Source organism: Brienomyrus brachyistius, chromosome 12 (assembly GCF_023856365.1).
Source record: "Brienomyrus brachyistius isolate T26 chromosome 12, BBRACH_0.4, whole genome shotgun sequence".
In the NCBI taxonomy this organism is placed as follows: domain Eukaryota; kingdom Metazoa; phylum Chordata; class Actinopteri; order Osteoglossiformes; family Mormyridae; genus Brienomyrus; species Brienomyrus brachyistius.
In genome coordinates this window covers 18,086,848-18,105,867 of record NC_064544.1, presented here as the reverse complement: position 1 = coordinate 18,105,867, position 19,020 = coordinate 18,086,848, and the positions used below count along the sequence as shown (strand labels likewise).

At 47.2% G+C, this 19,020-nt stretch overlaps 1 protein-coding gene and 1 long non-coding RNA gene across 6 annotated transcripts in view; both read right to left on the bottom strand.

The window, feature by feature from the left end:
• Nucleotides 1-1,683: 1,683 nt before the first annotated feature.
• pde5ab (phosphodiesterase 5A, cGMP-specific, b) overlaps nucleotides 1,684-19,020 on the bottom strand; it is a 44,021-nt gene continuing 26,684 nt past the window's right edge. For 2 of the 4 annotated variants that reach the window (XM_048970172.1, XM_048970170.1), the window contains exons 8-21: nucleotides 14,840-14,948; nucleotides 14,656-14,740; nucleotides 13,965-14,140; nucleotides 13,261-13,320; nucleotides 12,632-12,778; nucleotides 11,290-11,415; nucleotides 10,354-10,448; nucleotides 9,701-9,788; nucleotides 7,642-7,742; nucleotides 5,691-5,768; nucleotides 5,466-5,529; nucleotides 3,945-4,019; nucleotides 3,569-3,652; nucleotides 1,684-2,944 (exon numbers count right to left, since the gene is read on the bottom strand). In XM_048970172.1, coding sequence (XP_048826129.1) covers nucleotides 2,825-2,944; nucleotides 3,569-3,652; nucleotides 3,945-4,019; nucleotides 5,466-5,529; nucleotides 5,691-5,768; nucleotides 7,642-7,742; nucleotides 9,701-9,788; nucleotides 10,354-10,448; nucleotides 11,290-11,415; nucleotides 12,632-12,778; nucleotides 13,261-13,320; nucleotides 13,965-14,140; nucleotides 14,656-14,740; nucleotides 14,840-14,948 — 1,408 coding nt within the window. In that variant the 3' untranslated portion in view covers nucleotides 1,684-2,824. Of the gene's footprint in view, nucleotides 2,945-3,568; nucleotides 3,653-3,944; nucleotides 4,020-5,465; nucleotides 5,530-5,690; nucleotides 5,769-7,561; nucleotides 7,743-9,700; nucleotides 9,789-10,353; nucleotides 10,449-11,289; nucleotides 11,416-12,631; nucleotides 12,779-13,260; nucleotides 13,321-13,964; nucleotides 14,141-14,655; nucleotides 14,741-14,839; nucleotides 14,949-19,020 lie in introns of those variants that run through there. The other 2 variants (XM_048970171.1, XR_007381167.1) reach the window with 2 other exon arrangements.
• Nucleotides 10,684-11,246, bottom strand: LOC125704532 (uncharacterized). Of its 2 annotated transcripts, none has more exons than XR_007381169.1 (3): nucleotides 11,185-11,246; nucleotides 10,873-11,145; nucleotides 10,684-10,794 (listed from the first exon to the last, which is right to left on the bottom strand). It is a non-coding gene; the product is annotated as an uncharacterized LOC125704532 (long non-coding RNA). The 2 variants fall into 2 exon arrangements; XR_007381168.1 differs by having other exon boundaries at nucleotides 10,684-10,833; nucleotides 10,912-11,145.

Below are 19,020 nucleotides of genomic sequence, written 5' to 3'. Positions count from 1 at the left end.
AAACTGCATTTCGATACCTAACCAAAACGATGATGATCTTAGGCATACACAGGCAACCTTGCACAATTTAGTGGTTTCTGCATTATGGGATAATACCTGAGCTTAATCACTTATGAAAGAGTACAGTGTATCAGAAGGGTGTTGGAAAAGGCATGTTAACTTCTACCGTGGGTTAAAGCAGGGATGACCAAAGGGCCGGTGTGTTTGCAGGTTTTTGGGGTCAGCTGTTCAAGCCCAGGTGTGTGGACTCTTCAGCCAATCACTCCTCATTAGTAATCTATTGAATTGCAGCAAAATCCAGCATACACAACAGCCCAAGGATAAAATTGGCCACCTCTGGGTTAAAGTTTTCGCTCTTGTGCTACAGGGTAACCAGACATCATGGCATAGTTTCACTAGGATATCACTTGGTTCTGTTACTCAAAAATTATCAGTGTCGTTCCCTAAAATGGTAAGACTGGTTACTAAATGTAACAAAGCCAGGGAACATGCTGTTACTGTTCACCATTAAAAAGGTAATATCTACTACTATCTGAATACGTAAATGTCAAAAGACGACATCCAGGCTAGATGACTGATGATATCTGTAGCATTGCGGTGCCCCTGTACTACTTGGGTCAGGCTCCAGGCCCCGGAAGACAGAGCATCACAATTTATGTACTTTGAAGGTATATATACATTTTAAAGGTACTCAGAACTGGTACACACTGTTCACGGTTAGACGCTTGGGAGCTGTGAGCTGTACTCATTTATCGTGTGAGTAACTTTAAATGTGGCTGCATACTTCAAACAACATGTGATGGGGAGTGTGGTGGTTCTGTGTCACACACAATACTAGCAGGCGTACAATGTTTTCAATGCAGCGGGACCACAGAGTGCAAATGAATTATTCTTTGCAGTTTCTACCCATGAACTGCAGGTTGTCTGCACATCTTTAAGATCTTGATGTGACATGTCATAAATGTGGGTAACTTCACACAAGTTCAGCAGATCTTCCTTCAAAGGCATTCATGATCGCAAAGCCTTTTGTATCCTGTATTAGAAGATACCCCGTATTTCACCAAATATTTTGTGTTGCGTCTAGTGTTTTCCTGGATACTTTCATCACCCCAAATTTCCTGCAAACACTGCACCTCTGCCAGAGACCAAAGTGATCCTTTTACCTCCGTGTTTGTTGTCGCTACCCCATCAGAACGGCCGACCTGATGCATTCCTTCAGGGTCCGGTATATGTATAATGTATATGTGTGCATGCGTGTGCCAGTCACTTCATTGACATCGTGTCTGTGTGCCGTACTTAGGCACAGCTAGAGATCACACTAGATCCATACCGTTCCCATGACCGGACTTTGGGGGTCAAATGTGCTTGGGTAGTGTTATACACTGACCCGGTGTTACCCAGCCTTCCCAAGGAAAACCCAAAGCATGAGCGTACTTGCTTTTCTGTAATCCTACTATAAAGGAGTACATTTATTTAGATAAGTTTAAGGCAGCGGTCCTTAATTCTTCCCTGAGGGCCAAATTCCACCAGTATCACAAAGCCATTGCAGTGCGGGTGGGGGGGGGGGGGGGGTTGGTTGCATGTTCTGGATTCAGTTGTATTTCGGTCTGGATACTGACCACCAGTTAGTGACCACAGGTTAGAGGTATTAATGTCATTTTAAAAATACAAAAAGACACATAATTTCTTGCACAATACAGTTTTACCTGCCCAGGGACATAGAGTCCCGTGAGCCTACGCCCTCACCTTACCGCACACCATGTTCCACACTATCTCAGCTCTCCCATGTTTGGGGCTCCTACGAACATTCAAGTCTCTTCTGAAAGCTTAGACCTGGCTTCAGCCTTTCTGCAGAAGCTGCACACAGGGACACAACACTCTATCTGACGCAAAAAGAAGGATATCTCTTCATTAAAATACAATCACAGCAATTACAGGATCTACATACTACACAGATCTATAAAAAAGTGATGCTTAGACGTGAACAATTGCTTTCTCCGTTTTTTGTGCATCAAACGTACCTGTCAGTGGTGCTAAAGTGGCCTTACTGGGCCGACTGCCTCGCGCTCAAAGAATAACCTTTACAAACCCGTCAGATGCACAGGGCCTAATCAGGCAGCTGTCAGCTGGTTGCGTGCGGCTCATCTCGTGATAAATGCACACGAATGAAGCATTTCAATCAGACCCTTTCAGCAATATGCTAAAAAAACTACCAGTGAAAATGTCACAGATTATAGCGGCAACAATGTTGCGATGGTTCATACTTTTTCTACGCCCTCATTCACCTATTGTGTGTTAGTAAAGACATCACAGAGGCCACAGGTAGCCTTTGTATTTGATGTACAGTACTGACTGCATGTTTTACGTAAGGCGACATATTTACATGTATAAATGTATGTGGGGAAAAAATCAGTGTTAACCTTTAAAAGTTTTTTTTATATATATTTTGAACATTAAACTTATAAAATTAATAAATATGCTAGAACAAATAAATATATAGATGTGATGCTTAGAAGGTGTAGAAATATTAAAAAGTGTACTTCCTATACCCTCAGAGTGGAGGTCTGGCTGAGCTCATGAATATCTGTGTTGTGTTTAAACTGTCTCTTCAGTAGCGAAGGTAGGAGTCACACTGACTTCCTGCATTTCAGTGTCTGCAGCATTACTGTGAGGGATATATATATAATATATATATATACACATATAAAGAGAGAGGGATTTCTTTTCTGATACAAGCATTTCCTGCGTGCAAAAATAAACCAGGTTGAAGTAATAAATATAGAGATTGAGGAGCCGCCCAGCCAGCAAGGGATGGTGGACGGTGTTACGATTCTCCGTTGACCATCATCTCGTCCCCATGCTCGGCGAGAATCTTCCAATTCTGCCGGTTCTTCCTGCAGCCCTCGAGCAGCGGCGAGCAGTAGTCGGACATTCCTGCCAGGGTCTGAGGTGGTGGTGGTGGGGGGGGGGGTTCGTTTTACACTCATGACCACGACGATGAAGAGCATGTGACCGCTTAGCAGATGGTCCTACTTTTGAGTGGAAGTTCAGCAACTAGCAGCACTAAGATATCGCCATACATCTAGCAAGACTAGCTTCTTTCCATACGATGATGTCATCAAAGTAATTAGGGAGTACAGAACCTGCACATCTGGTGCTCTGTGATGGACCACGGTTCCTCAAACCTGATCTAGATGTACAATGTGTTTGAAGGTTCTTAACAGTATCCATTAGATCTACATAATATAGTATGACCCTGAACTGACTGGACCAATTCATCATTAGTACATCCAGACAGGGTTTATAAATTCAGTCCAACCAATAATTACCAAAATAAAAAAGATGTTTATCTCATGCACAAACACGTGTACACCAGACATTGGCTGTTATGCATCTAACAGTGCTTTTTCACTGCATCGGGTACCATATTTATAAGGACTGAGAGAGTACCTCAGCTGGTTTGGAACTTTTCATACTGGCAGTTTTGGTATTGGTACCTGACCTAAAATCAATGGGAAAAGAATGCAAAGAAAGTACGGCAGCTAGTGCAGTGGAAAAGGTCACTCACCTCATACAGCTGCGTGCAGATGGCATCGATGAAGGACACCTGCATGGCTGGGATCTGGTCCTGCTTCTCTCGGTTCATCAGGTCCTGGGAAAGGCGGGATGACCAGGGGGCAGGCAGAGACGGGGGGGAGGAGATGGGGGTCAGTGCATGCGGGGACATCAGTACATTATGACGGAGAGTGGGTGGGGAGCGAGTGGCGCTTTGAAGCCAGGAACATTAGCGAGTCACTGACGTCTTGTTTTGAGAAAGGCATGTTGGGACATAGAAAGGCCGCCCGAGCATGGTTGGCCTCGCTCTCCGGGGGGGCGTGGGTAAATAGCTCAAACCGGCACCCAAAATAAATGAAAGTGCTGGAAATAAACCCTCCCTGGCTTACGATGGGCTCGATGTTGAGCTCTCGCCTCTCTTTGTCTCCCTGCTCGAAGAATTCAGTGGCGACGAGCTCGGCGATCTGCAAAAAGACAACAGAGAAGGAGCAAAAGGAGGGAAAATGCAGGCAAATCGCTCATTTACTCCCCTTAAGCCACGAACGGGGACTGCCTGCAAAGCTGTAAGACGGAAAAGTCAGGACATTTGGTTGTGGCTCATTCTCCAAAGAGTAATCCTCATCTGCAGACTGGTGGAGCCATCTCAAACTCACTATAAAAAGATTCTAGCTGAAGATACTACTGGACTCCAGGACTATTATTACAGGAACCCAAGACCTTCCAAGTGATTCTTTCAAACCAGTAAAGGTTCCCAGAAGCAGCCCTGTGGCTTGGACTCTGGTTAACGTCTATATGGTCCTAACCCGATCGTGACCATGGTATGTGCTTGCAAGTCTTTCTCCAGGCAGGATGGCCAACAGGATCATAGCACACGTGGTTGGTGACAGGGGCAGAGATGGGTTTAACCAGGAAGGTATGAAAACAAAAGCCGGCCATTTTGGCCTTAGCATAGGAGCAAACACTCCCACATCAATCATCCAAACCACATAACAGGCCTTCTTCTGTTATTACAGTAAATCCCTCTGTATATGGCTCAGTGTACCGGGAAGAACATTAGCATGACAGAGGGATCCAGCCCAGCCCGATTCAGCATGGCCCACTACAGGCCTCAAAACAGCGAAGCAGTTCAGCTTGGCATGAGCTTCCGCAGCTGAGAGCGGCCCACCTGGACTGGCCATATACCATCCAATGAAGGCTCAGCATTTGGTTTCCATGAGACCGGTGCCCCTGAATTCACAGTGCACTTTCTCCAGCATGTGCATCATGACCAATCCCGCAACGCGCTCCGCCGCCACACCAGCATGGCGGTAAGGTCTCTGTCTCCCAGCAAACGGCGAATGGGATGTGACAGGGAGCATGGCCGCGGCCGACCAATCAGAGCTCTGCGGCCAGCCAAGCCAAACAGCGCTTCTGGGAAGTAAAATGCTACTTTATTTGTGTCCCACAGATGATGGAGTGTCCTGAGGCGGACACCAACAGCAGCCAACCTTTTAGCCACGCACTGCGAAAATGGACCTGAGGGAACCACCAGGAGTGCAATTAGGCAGAAATTTCAGAAGGTGTTTCAGACGTGTAGGGACACCTATTTACCTCTCCAGCTGCTGCATGCATGGAATTCTCATTTTTCCACAAATGGGAAAATTTTGTTTTTCTTTCAGTCTGGAAATTTACCATGAAGCATTTTTCAGCAAGTATCGTAAACAAGCTACGTATAATAAACTAATACATATTTTTAACGTAGATTGACAGCTGAAGCTGCAACTAAGCCCTCAAACTGAGTACGTACGAATACAAGGAAAACATCCTAATGTATAATCTGGCCAAGGCAGCACCCCACCCCCCCGCTTCTGTATAAGACTGAGCTCTTTGTTTCTGGAATGTTCTTGCTTCCAGAGGATTTAAAAACACACCTTCTTCTGCACAGGCCAGGGCTTGGTGATGGCGGAGATGTCACAAGCTGTCATCAGCATTGACCTGCAGGGTGGCATCACATGGACTGGATCAGAACATCACCTTGGAGACCCTCTGGGAGTTTAACTAAACCTGGCGGACAAAGACCAGGTGCCAGCGGAAGCAAGCTGAGCACTCTGGGCTGTCAGGGAGAAGACAAGTGCTAACAGGCAGCTCCGGCTCACCTCAGCAGATCTCTGTGGTACTCATCATCCCACAAGAACTGGCTGTTTTTGGTGAGGTCAAAGAATTCGCCTCGCTTTCTGAAAGCAGATGGAAGTCAAATTACTATTATTATTATATGCATGTTTACAGAACAGGGCTATGACATGACTGTGATCAATTACACTGTAACTGGGCTGTGACATGACTGAGAGAGATTACACTGTAACAGGGCTGTGATATGACTGTGATCAACTACACTGTAACTGGGCTGTGACATGACTGAGAGAGATTACACTGTAACAGGGCTGTGACATGACTGTGATCAATTACACTGTAACAGGGCTGTGATATGACTGAGAGAGATTACACTGTAACAGGGCTGTGACATGACTGTGATCAGTTACACTGTAACAGGGCTGTGATATGACTGAGAGAGATTACACTGTAACAGGGCTGTGATATGACAGAGAGATTACCCTGTAACAGGGCTGTGACACTACTGTGATCAATTACACTGTAACTGGGCTGTGACATGACTGTGATCAGTTACACTGTAACAGGGCTGTGATATGACTGAGAGAGATTACACTGTAACAGGGCTGTGACACTGCTGTGATTAGTTACACTGTAACTGGGCTGTGATATGACAGAGAGATTACCTTGTAACAGGTCTGTGACATGCCTGGATCAGTTACACTGTAACAGGGCTGTGACACTGCTGTGATCAGTTACACTGTAACAGGGCTGTGACACTGCTGTGATCAGTTACACTGTAACTGGGCTGTGACACTGCTGTGATCAGTTACATTGTAACAGGGCTGTGACATTGCTGTGATCAGTTACACTGTAACTGGGCTGTGATACTGCTGTGAAGGATTACATTGCAAAAGCAGTGTCACATTGCTGTAGAAGCATTAATGCCAGAATGCTGTTCTGCACAAGTAAACGAGTCTAACATCCAGCTCCCGGCTTTGACAGGAATATGCTTCTAAAAATACACAGCCGTGGCTTTTTATTCAAGCCATACCTTAGGAAACCATTAACAGACATGAACAAGAAAAGGGTAAAACATTCTAGAGGCTCTTCCCTTTAAAGGCCTGGTTATCGTATTCTTGATATGCTCCACTTCTCAAGCATAAACATACAAATCCGCTCATGACTGCAGACCCTAGCAGATGTTATTATTAAGGCTGCACAATATCACATGGCAATTATTTGAAATATCTGAGCTTAATATTTCACCATCTATGAAACCAAAAAGGAGATGAAACTCACCCAAAACAGAACCTGCTATTATATACCAACAGAACGAGTCAAAAACGTTGACAGTGTTGTCAAGAGTCGTGCTAACAGATAGAAATCAGTCCTGACAAATGCAATGTTTACAGGTGTAAACATTTGTTCGGATGCCAGCTTTCCGGTACCATATGGATGTTTACTTACGCCCCACAATTTAATAAGCAGGTTAGTAGAACGCATAAAACATCAAGTGACGAATTGTGATACCTAACAGCTAATAAACCGTGAGTGTAAGTAAACGCCCAGATAGCACCGATGAGTTGCCCCTTAGACAAACGTCATCTAATGTCACGCCCGTCACCTAAAGCCCTGGTGATTAGTGCACATGTGCACATATTGTGGTATGACATCATGCAGCCCTAGCTTTGACTGTCAGTGGAGGGGCCCTCGGTGCTGGGGGTTCCCTCTGCCTGAGAAAGATGCACAGGGACAGGCTGGTCCTGCCTGCTATCAGTTATGTTTCCACCCCCCGGCTGGGTATAAGCCCCTCTTTCATATGAAGACCCACCATGAACGCAGCCAGCTTCATATTATTCAACAACATTGATTTTTACACAAGACTTCAGAGTGACGGCACTGAGGTGTACCGGACCCTGTAGGCTCTGGGTCTTCCTGCCTCTATTAGTAGATCCTGCCTCCAACGCACAGCAGTTTCTGTCGCCGGGTACGTACTCCATATAGAGCGCCAGGTCAGTGGCCAGAATAGCCCTCTCGATCATTTTCAAGGTGGTTTTGTACTCATCTAGAGTAAGGCTGCTCAGGATCTGGTTCCCCTAAAGGTGGGACAAACATAGACGGAGACAGACAGGGACAGATTAGTGTGATGTGTAACAATCAGTATAAGAACATTACTACTTTTCAGAAAGATGTTTGCTTTTGATGCAATTTAGTATAATTGTATTTTTTTTACTGATAAAGCTGCCTTGAGGGTACATAGAGTCCAATTCACAGCAAGGGTTCAGTGGGATTGCACATCCAATACAGCAAATGCTACTCAGAGGAATTAAATGCTAACACGGCTGTACTGCCGTGTTAAATGGATTAAATGGTAACACAGTTATAAGGCTACTGTCAGGGATTAAATGGTAACACAGGTATAATGTTACTCTCAGGGATTAAATGCTAACACAGCTGTGATGTAACTGTCAGGGATTACATGCTAACACAGCTATTATGCTACTGCCGAGTTGTCGACTCTCACACATCTGGCGTGACACTCACACTTTCAGACTCTCACACTCATGCAAGAAATCTTACGGCAAATCATTATTATTCCATTATAAACCTAAAATTAGCTGCATAGAAATCATAGGGAAATTTGCAAACACTACAGACTATTGAAAAAGTAATAAAATTGTTACATACATGTAAATACAAATTGAAAATGTCACTCCAGCCCGCTGCCCAAAGTTGGTAGGGGGTGACGTGGCTGGGAGGGATTACACTGCAACGGGGCTGTGACGTGGCTGGGAGGGATTACACTGCAACGGGCTGTGACGTGGCTGGGAGGGATTACACTGCAACGGGGCTGTGACATGGCTGGGACGGATTACACTGCAACGGGGCTGTGACATGGCTGGGAGGGATTACACTGCAACGGGGCTGTGACGTGGCTGGGAGGGATTACACTGCAACGGGGCTGTGACATGGCTGGGAGGGATTACACTGCAACGGGGCTGTGACATGGCTGGGACGGATTACACTGCAATGGGGCTGTGACATGGCTGGGAGGGATTACACTGCAACGGGGCTGTGACATGGCTGGGAGGGATTACACTGCAACGGGGCTGTGACATGGCTGGGAGGGATTACACTGCAACGGGGCTGTGATATGGCTGAGAGGGATTACACTGCAACGGGGCTGTGACATGGTTGGGAGGGATTACACTGCAACGGGGCTGTGACATGGCTGGGAGGGATTACACTGCAACGGGGCTGTGACATGACCTCCAAGTAAAATGTTTGACCTTTAACCCCATAAAAGGCTTCTGTAGGTCACCAAAACCCAGATATACAGTAATGGAACCCATTCCCTATCCTAAAGCACATATGGGACAGCAAAGGAAAAGGGAAGGGCTCTGTGACCAAGACTGCTGGGGGGAAACAATAACGAATATCTAAAAAGCAAGAAATAAGTGGTGTACTATTAAGGAACTGAAGCGTGATAAAATAAGAAGCTGTCCGAGCTGCTGGGCCCACAGAGGTCGCACGAAAACATGCCCCTTGGGAAAAACTGAAGCAATTAAATTATTATAAATGATTATCTTAGCAAACTACAGAAGATACAGGGGATGCTTAGCAAATGAATTATGTAATCAAATGCAGTACCTCTACCCTTTAAATAGATGAGCCGAACAGCAAATGGAAGGATGGAGGGGATTACATAACGGGTCGATTAGACAGGAGACTGACTTGCTAAACATTGTCTGGGATTCCACCTCTGCTGCCACCAGGACAACATTTTTATTTTATACACGTGCATACCCATTTTTTTCCAGAGCTGTACAGTTTTGAGAAGTTTAAACCGCCAGAAATTGTATATATATATCAACACAGAGCATGTGAGTAACACACACCTCTTAGATGCCAGCATACAGTTAGCATGCTTGCTCACGGCTGCCATACTAATCCAGTCGGCACTGAGTGTCCAGTCGGGGTGCCCATGGGGATGTAAAAGGTTGGGGGGGGGGGGGGGGGTGGTGCACTGATGCGGATCCCAGCCGCCACTTACCGGGCTGTTGAGTATCATGAGGCACTGGTCAAAGTGGTGGTGCTCCATGGTGGAGTGGCAGTAGAGCTGAGCCAGTGGATGTTCACTCCTGATAGGGTTAGCCACAGGCACCATCAGGTAGCCACACAGCTAATGCTAACCTTCACACACATACACAAGCTCACATACAGAATCAGGCAAACACACGCATACGCAGATGTGGCTAATGCTAACATTCACACCATAAATAACCTGATATATACTGCCAGGTATGCAAGTGGCTAATATGCTAACACTCACATACATAAATAACTTCACATCCACTAAAAGGGCGCACAGTACCAATATTGTTATATAATCTTACCTGTAGTAATTCTATCACACAGAGTTCCATACTTCCATGTCCATATATATGTAATGTGTAGGATACCAAGATGTACTGTAGTTACCATACATACTTTCATTAACCCATAGTGCAATATTCACCCACACCAGACTTACTGAATGTCTGCATCCTTACACAAACATACACTGTTTCTTAGTCTTGCCCCTAAAACAGACCCTTTGGAGCACAGAGTAGGACCAGCAGACAGCTTTCCATGGAAAGCAATAAGGTCAGGCCACAGATAATGCAATCAGTTCTGAAGATGAGCAGTTCAGGGAGTCTTTCCCACCTCTGGATGTAAGAGTTGTTGACCCCTCTGTGGTCAAGGTCATGGCTTAGGGTGGCGATCATCAGTGCCAGGATCTCGAGGTCGCTCAGCTTGCCCTGTGCACCAAAGAGGAGAAAGAGGGACTAGAAACAGAGATGGAGTGATACAGGCAACATTATTCCAGTCTGTCAGATCATCTCCACAGGAATCTTAGCAGTTGACCCTGACCCGCTTCCTGCTGGCTTTGGCACTGACCCGCACCCTGACCTGCTTCCTGCCGGCTTTGGCACTGACCCGCACCCTGACCTGCTTCCTGCCAGCTTTGGCATTGACCCGCACCCTGACCTGCTTCCTACCAGATTTGGCACTGACCCGCACCCTGACCTGCTTCCTGCCGGCTTTGGCATTGACCCGCACCCTGACCTGCTTCCTACCAGATTTGGCACTGACCCGCACCCTGACCTGCTTCCTGCTGGCTTTGGCACTGACCCGCACCCTGACCTGCTTCCTGCCGGCTTTGGCACTGACCCGCACCCTGACCTGCTTCCTGCCGGCTTTGGCATTGACCCGCACCCTGACCTGCTTCCTACCAGATTTGGCACTGACCCGCACCCTGACCTGCTTCCTGCCGGCTTTGGCATTGACCCGCACCCTGACCTGCTTCCTACCAGATTTGGCACTGACCCGCACCCTGACCTGCTTCCTGCTGGCTTTGGCACTGACCCGCACCCTGACCTGCTTCCTACCAGATTTGGCACTGACCCGCACCCTGACCTGCTTCCTGCCGGATTTGGCACTGACCCGCACCCTGACCTGCTTCCTGCCGGATTTGGCACTGATCCGCACCCTGACCTGCTTCCTGCCGGCTTTGGCATTGACCCGCACCCTGACCTGCTTCCTGCCGGCTTTGGCACTGACACGAACCCTAATTCACTTCCTGCCGGCTTTGGCACTGACCTGCATGCGGCCAGATTTCAGCATGGCGAACATGCACTGTGAGGTGTTGAAGGCGTGCCTCCAGTTGTGATAGGCCACATTCTTCCTGTAGTTCTTCTTCACACTGAGGACCCACTGGCAGAGGCTCTGAGGGAACGCAGGCAGAGAGGGAGGTAGAGAGAGAGGAGGAGGAAGACAGATGAGCAGGTAGGAGGAGCAGAGGAAGGTACAGGATGCTAACACCAATGTAAAATCAACTATTAAGAAGCACCATTAGCCAGCACTAATGGCGCCTTTCCACTGCCACCAGGATCTGAGCCATACCCAGCCCATACCCATGAAGACACAGTCCTGTTTACTACAGTAGCAGGGCTGAAATCGTGCTTAAAGCAAGCCGGCTGCGTCACTGCCATCTGATTGGTCAGAATTCATGGAGATACCAGTGATCTGCATGGATATGCACAGATTATGTGAAGGGAAAAGGACATATTCGCTATATTATTCATCATTAGCAGTATCTCACATCACAATGTACTGATACATACCTGATAACTTAGCACTTGCAAAATTCCAACCCCCTACTTAAAAAGTATCATAAAACAGCTGAATGAAATGGATTCATAATGCAAATCTACACATGCGAATACTGATTGCACTACCATTCGATGCTAACATAACACGAAGATCCTCACGTCCGTGCTAGCAGAATTTAGCAGAGTAAATCATGATGTACCCGTCACTGTCGCTCCCCAAACTCAACAGCGTCTTTACCGAGCTGCAGTGTTTAATCCACGTGCCCAGAGATGAGTGAGAATTAAATAGTGAATTTAGTGAGAGACTGAGAAAGCTTCTGGAAAAGAGAGAGAAGCCACAAATTCAGACAGCTGGCATGCTGCTTTCACACTGTCGGCTCACTGCCTTATCTGTCGGCATTTGCATCTTAATGTGATGTTTGTGTCCAGAATGAGAGATCATTTCAAACTGTCACCAAGCAATACAGTGGAATATCTACTCCATCACAGCAGGACAGGTGCTTGGCTGAAGGCCCCAGAAGCAGTCCCCCTGCTGAGACACCAACCTTTGGTGAATAGCAAAATCAAAAGCCTTTCCCAGGCACTGTAAAGATCAAAATGACTTTTCCTGTGCTAGGCTTTAGATCGGTTCAATGAAATATGCTACAGGCATAAACAGTGCACAGTGCAAGGCAGGGTACACTCACTGACAAGGAATGCTGATCCTGTTTGGCTACTTCAGTTTTCTTTCTGATTCAACGGTGGGCTGCATTTGTGTAACATTCACACTGTGAAGGGAAATCAAGGTAAACTGGGTATGGACTGTGTCCGGCAAGCAAGAAATGTGCTACCTTGTATTTCATCTGGAAGTTTTGCACCAGGCTGAGGTCCACGAACATGCGCACGGTGGCCTGTGTGGTCTCGACGTCCGATAGGTCGAAATCACTGAAGCTGAAGTCCAGGAGTTGCAGAGACTGGGCCGAAGGGATGGAGGAGGCCTGGGAGGAGAAGAGCGTGAGAGAGTGCACACCGCACACGCTACGGAAAAGACACTCATTACCTAATAGTATCACTCATGCTCACCCAAACTCACACTATCAACTGCTGACTGTATCACATACCTGCTCACTTAAAGACATTCTCATATACACCCACGTACTCTGTGACAGACGCACACACACAGGGGAACCCCTTCCCGCAGGCCCCGACTGCCCACCAGGCATTAATAATCGATGAGCTGTTCTCTGCAGCACACTAAAAGAGAATCTGTCATCGTCTCCAGCCACTGGCAGCAGGGCCATAAAGAGCAGACAGATGCTCTTTAATGCATGGTCCGTCTTCCTGCACCTCCCTCCCTCCATCGCTCCATCGTCGCTCCTCTCGTCCCCCCCCCCCCCCGTTCCTCATCTCTGTCCGCCCGTGTCGTGGTTGCTAACAGCGCTGTCACTCCCCAGAGGTGTCGTAATAAATTATAATTTACCGCGGTTACCTGGAGGGCCCGAGTCTCTTCCTCCGCTGCGGAGGCGTGGTAGGAGAGGACCTAGGTGACACATACACGCACGCACGCACACACAGACACACACACGCACACACAGACACACACACACACGGGCGTGTATTCAGTTACCAGCAATACACATTTGCATGCGAAAACAAAACAACACATTAAACCATTAAATCCACCACTTATCACACATGCTCATGTGTGCAAACAGGTTTATTGTCCCTGTGACTTCTGCAGCTGGAGAGCACTGACCTTTCATTGGTATTTAGGATGAATAGAACAGGAAAACAAGTGTATGCGTGTGTTCGCATTAATCAGGTCAATGGTTGTGGTGAGGGTAGTGGGGAGGGGGGGCAGCCCTATTAACTGCAGGGACACAGGGACAGCTGTGGTGGGGGACAAAGTCAATGGGACATAAGGATGGGGCTACAGAGAGGTGGGTTCCACTGCAGGGAGCTGCTGTGCATTATGGGATATTCTATGATACAAAATAAATTATGGAAGGCCAGTTTGTACTAAGGAAGACGTCCGGAGATAAAACTACATCGACAAAGTTTTTCCATTTGCAACACTGCATGAATATTTTGTGGGTCACGCAATTATTATGCACATGGATTATGGAATAAATGTTATATGTGTGAAATGGATGCCCTACGTCCGCACTGGCTCCTTCCTCTCACCTCCAGAGTGACTTCCTGTTTGACCATGGCACGCTCCACGGTCTCGTACATCTGGGTGTTCTGGATGCCCAGGCCGCAGAAGACGGCGAAAGCCTCCAGGAACTGCTCGTCATTCCTGTTGAAGGCTCTCACCTTTCCCGATGCGTCGTCCATCTTGTTCACCAGCTGACAGACACCTCCAAGCGGTGGAGAGAAAGAAACGATGAGAGGTTCATGAGGAGGTCGCGGCCGTCGAGCCGGCCGACGGGAAAACATGAATATGTATAGAGAGTGAGGGCCTGCTTGTGCTGCTGGTGAAGATGGGTCATTAATTATGCATGGGCCTGTGAGGCTTGAAACGAGGGGCAAAGTGAGGCCTCGTTAATGAGGCGGGTCGAGCGAGGGGCCCTGCTCGCCTAGCGTGGATAACAGCACTCTGCATTCAGGTGGCGTGTTACTCCCTGATACACTGTTATTTATTTAATGGATGAGTCACAAAGCTCCAGCATTCTGATGACCTTGAGAAAACTGAATCAAAGGGGATGGGTGTCTCAGGGTCAGATGCATAGAGGGCGTCAGAGCCGTGTTTACAGCCGTAATCAGTGCCCTGTTCCGGTGAATGGAAAAGTGCGTTTCGTCCTCCTAGTGATTATGGAAATGTCGGCATCACCTGGTCTCCACCCCAAACATCGAAAAACCCCATCGAAGGTACCTATCACTTTGTCCTTCTTTCCGTCTTTGATGGGAGTACAGAGCAGGCTCTTGAAGGGCACGCCGGAATGTTCCGCACTCTCACTCTGCCATGAGAACGAGAGAAGCACGGGAGGCGTGTCAGCAGCGAGCAGGCGCACCGGAATGTGCCGGACTGGGGCGTGGTCACACGCGCCCACGCTTACCGTCCAGGGGAAGCGCCTGTCTTTGGTGGCATCGCTGATGTTCAGCGGCTCCATGGTGTTCCTCACGTACTGGGCGTACATGTAGTTGATCTTGCTGACATCATGGTCTCTGTGAGGGCAAGAAGGAAGTGGGCCAGGCCCAGTGATTGAATCGTTTTGAGCACTGGTGATAAGGGCCAACTTGATTTAAACTTCAGGTCAGGTGGTTCAGTGGTTAGAGATGCAGATGATGAAACTCCAAGATTATAAACATACAAATACATATCAGCAGAATAGAATCCCAGGGATTGTTTAAGTACAGTAACTCCCCAGATTCAACTGTGTTTATAATGATAGGGTGTTTATTAATATGTGTAATTGACCATTATGTTCTCATGTACCCATTTGATGTCATCCTCCAGTACAGCTGCAATACTCAAGAGCAGATGTATGGAGGATGGTGAAAATCCCTGGGTCTCTTTCTTACCCTGCCCCAAATATGAAGGATGCATCAGCTGCATCCTCACCAACAAGAACAATCCCGTGATCCCTTGCATCCTCAGTTCATTCCTGGGAGGCAAGCTAGCAACAACACTCGTGCTAAGAACACAAGTACGTTCATTGCATTTTTGGTGTTCGTAAACACTCATGGTGTACACTCCTGCCAATAACAAGAGTCCAAGGTCACTTCCTGTTGAGATCACTGCACCTCAGGGTGCAAATCAAAGAGGCCAAACTCATTAGAATTATAAGAGGTGATTGCAGCCTTGGATTTTGGAAGGACGGCCCGGTTCTGACCTCACATTCTGGGAGGATGTCATACCAACATGTAATCCACCAGCTACGGCAAAAAGTAACCTGACAACTGGCACAGAAAGTGGGATAGAGAGAGAAACAAAGAGAATGACAGGGACAAAGAGAGAGAGAGACAGGGACAACGAGAGAGAGAGAGACAGGGACAAAGAGAGAGAGAGAGACAGGGACAACGAGAGAGAGCGACAAATAGAATGACAGGGACAAAGAGAGAGAGCGACAAAGAGAATGACATGGACAAAGAGAGAGAGAGAGAGACAGGGACAAAGAGAGAGAGAGAGACAGGGACAAAGAGAGAGAGCGACAAAGAGAATGACAGGGACAAAGAGAGAGAGACAGGGACAAAGAGAGGGAGACAGGGACAAAGAATGACAGGGACAAAGAGAGAGAGACAAGGACAAAGAGAGGGAGACAGGGACAAAGAATGACAGGGACAAAGAGAGGGAGACAGGGACAAAGAATGACAGGGACAAAGAGAGAGAGACAGAGACAAAGAGAGGGAGACAGGGACAAAGAGAGGGGGACAGGGACAAAGAATGACAGGGACAAAGAGAGAGAGAGATAGAGAGAAAGACAGGGACAAAAAGAGAGAGAGAGAGACAGGGACAAAGAGAGAGAGCGACAAAGAGAATGACAGGGACAAAGAGAGAGAGACAGGGACAAAGAGAGGGAGACAGGGACAAAGAATGACAGGGACAAAGAGAGAGAGACAAGGACAAAGAGAGGGAGACAGGGACAAAGAATGACAGGGACAAAGAGAGGGAGACAGGGACAAAGAATGACAGGGACAAAGAGAGAGAGACAAGGACAAAGAGAGGGAGACAGGGACAAAGAATGACAGGGACAAAGAAAGATCGACAAGGACAAAGAGAGGGAGACAGGGACAAAGAATGACAGGGACAAAGAGAGGGAGACAGGGACAAAGAATGACAGGGACAAAGAGAGAGAGACAGAGACAAAGAGAGGGAGACAGGGACAAAGAGAGGGTGACAGGGACAAAGAATGACAGGGACAAAGAGAGAGAGAGATAGAGAGAAAGACAGGGACAAAAAGAGAGGTGAAAGGGAGAGGAAAGAGAGAAAGAGCAGAGCTTAAGGTAGGATTCACAGCACATTAAATCTGGGCATTAACTGTCTGTTTGTTCTCGGGGTTTTGACTCTGGAAGCCATAAAAACAGACATAAAAGCTGTCAGACGAGAGCTGGCAAAATCCATATAAAAGAGCCCTTCCAAGTCAAGCTGTTCCCACAATGCAGCTACATAAAAACCTATCAAATCATAAACAGGAGAGTAGATGTGACTCCATCTACAGCGTGCCGTAAAAGGAGGACTCCAAGACACACAGCACGATCACGGGATCGCAAATAAACGGCTTTTCGGGGCTTTGAGCGGACCGCGGTTTGTCAGAGGAGTGTCATCGTAAAAGTTACAATGGCCAGAGTTTACACTCTGCAATCTCTGATCTGACCCTGAAAGACGGCGATGGGAGTAAAAGGGCTGAGAGTTACTGTCCTCCAAACTGGGGCAGTTTCTTGTATACAAAAGAGTCTTTTCCGTCTATTAAAAATGTAAACATTCCTGCAGAGCCAAGACACGAAAGTATAACCGAACAGCAGAAACTCATTTAAAGATCGGCATCTGTTTCATTTCACCGATTCCTGCCAGCATTCACAGCTCTCTCTTCTCCTTACTATCTCTGTGTAGAGGCCAGCCTCAAAATTAAGGAATTCCGGTGGGGGGGAAGGTTGGACAATGATTGATAAAATGAATCCTAAGTAACAAATAAAAGAGTTTGTATAAGGTTACCAGTTCAGAAAAACTAAATAAGAACAATCGAGTGAGGATTCACAGGGGACTTTTTTGCCCTACCAAAGATGGCCTTCTTCCTCGCTGGCCTAAGGATCTGTCTTGGGGTTTCAAACATCTCAAAGTTCAGGTGGTCCAGTGACACACACTTAGTCACTGGTTCTTTTGTGTAAGAAACAGCATTAACAGCTACCATCTTTGCTACAATTCAGACTCCATCCTTCAACCCAAACTGCTAAGCCTACAGCATATGTCCTCAAAGGGTTCAATAAAAGATTCCCCTTGAGCCTGACAGCTTGTGTTTTGGTTGATTTTTTAGTCTCATCCTGTCCTGGAGTTCTTGAAACCCCACGTCCTTCTGACACATGCAGCAAACTATCGCCCAGTATGCAGGACAACCAAGAATCCCCTGGAGCTGTGATGTAATGGTCACTGCTGGTGCCCAACCACTCCCAGGCATCAGGCAGACCATCCAGGGCAGGCGGCCAAGGTACTCAGGCTGATTAGTCCCGCAATCCACTGGCAGAAGCTGAAAATTACACTGGGACCCAGAGCAGCATCCTCGTCTACCAAGAGACATTGGAGATCTTACACAAAAGAGCTGAAGAGAAACTGCAACTCGTCCTCACAGTCCTAGCACTCGCTGACAGTCTCGATGGACACTCAGTCATGGGAAAATCCAACTGCGTCATTCACACTATGGGAATTTACTTGATATGCATGTGAAATAATGCAACCAGCTCAGTCAGAGAAGGATCACCATGAGAGTGTGAGCCGTGAAGAGCTCTGCGAGAGGGTTGGGGGTGCATTTGACTACGGGAAATCTATGGGGAGTCTGTCACTTCGTGGTTGACAGTGGTGAGCGGCCTGCCTTCTGGCAGCTGATTGGCTGGGCGAAATGTGGGTGGAGTCGTGATCTGGAGAAGTCAGTGTGGCTCATGATGGCACGTCAATGTGATGAAGAATTTCCTCCTACGGAGACCACAGGGTCTTTTTTCATAAGACATTTTGACTGACAAAATGCCTCGGCCTTGTTTTTAATGTCAGCCAAACCACCGGATGTTTTCCAGACTCTTCTTGTTCTCCTGTAGCCACCCAGACACAGCAGTGAGACAGAGCTTCACTTACAGAGAGAGAACATCAACAAACCAAGAGCGCTTCACAGAACTGTTCATAGACCGTGACGCACACACACATACACACACACACACACACACACAGGTTTGTAATTATATCTTTGTGGGGCCTCTCCATTCATTTCTATGGGGAAAACTCTAATGATGACATTATGACGACCTTAACACTACCCAGCCCTTTTCACCGTAAGCAACAAAAACAAACTATGAGACTCTTTCCATTTTCAGTTGTTTTGATTGCAGTCACAGATTTTTATGAAATTGAGTTTGCCCTTGAGGGGCCCAATGAAATGAAACAGCATCAAAATAACAGGTTTTTAATCACATTGTGGGGACATTTGGTTCCCACAATGTAATACATACATACCCCCCCCCCAACACACACAGCACTGGATTAAAAAGCAGATTCAGTCAAAGTGACTTCAAATGTCTCTCCCCAGTTCTGACT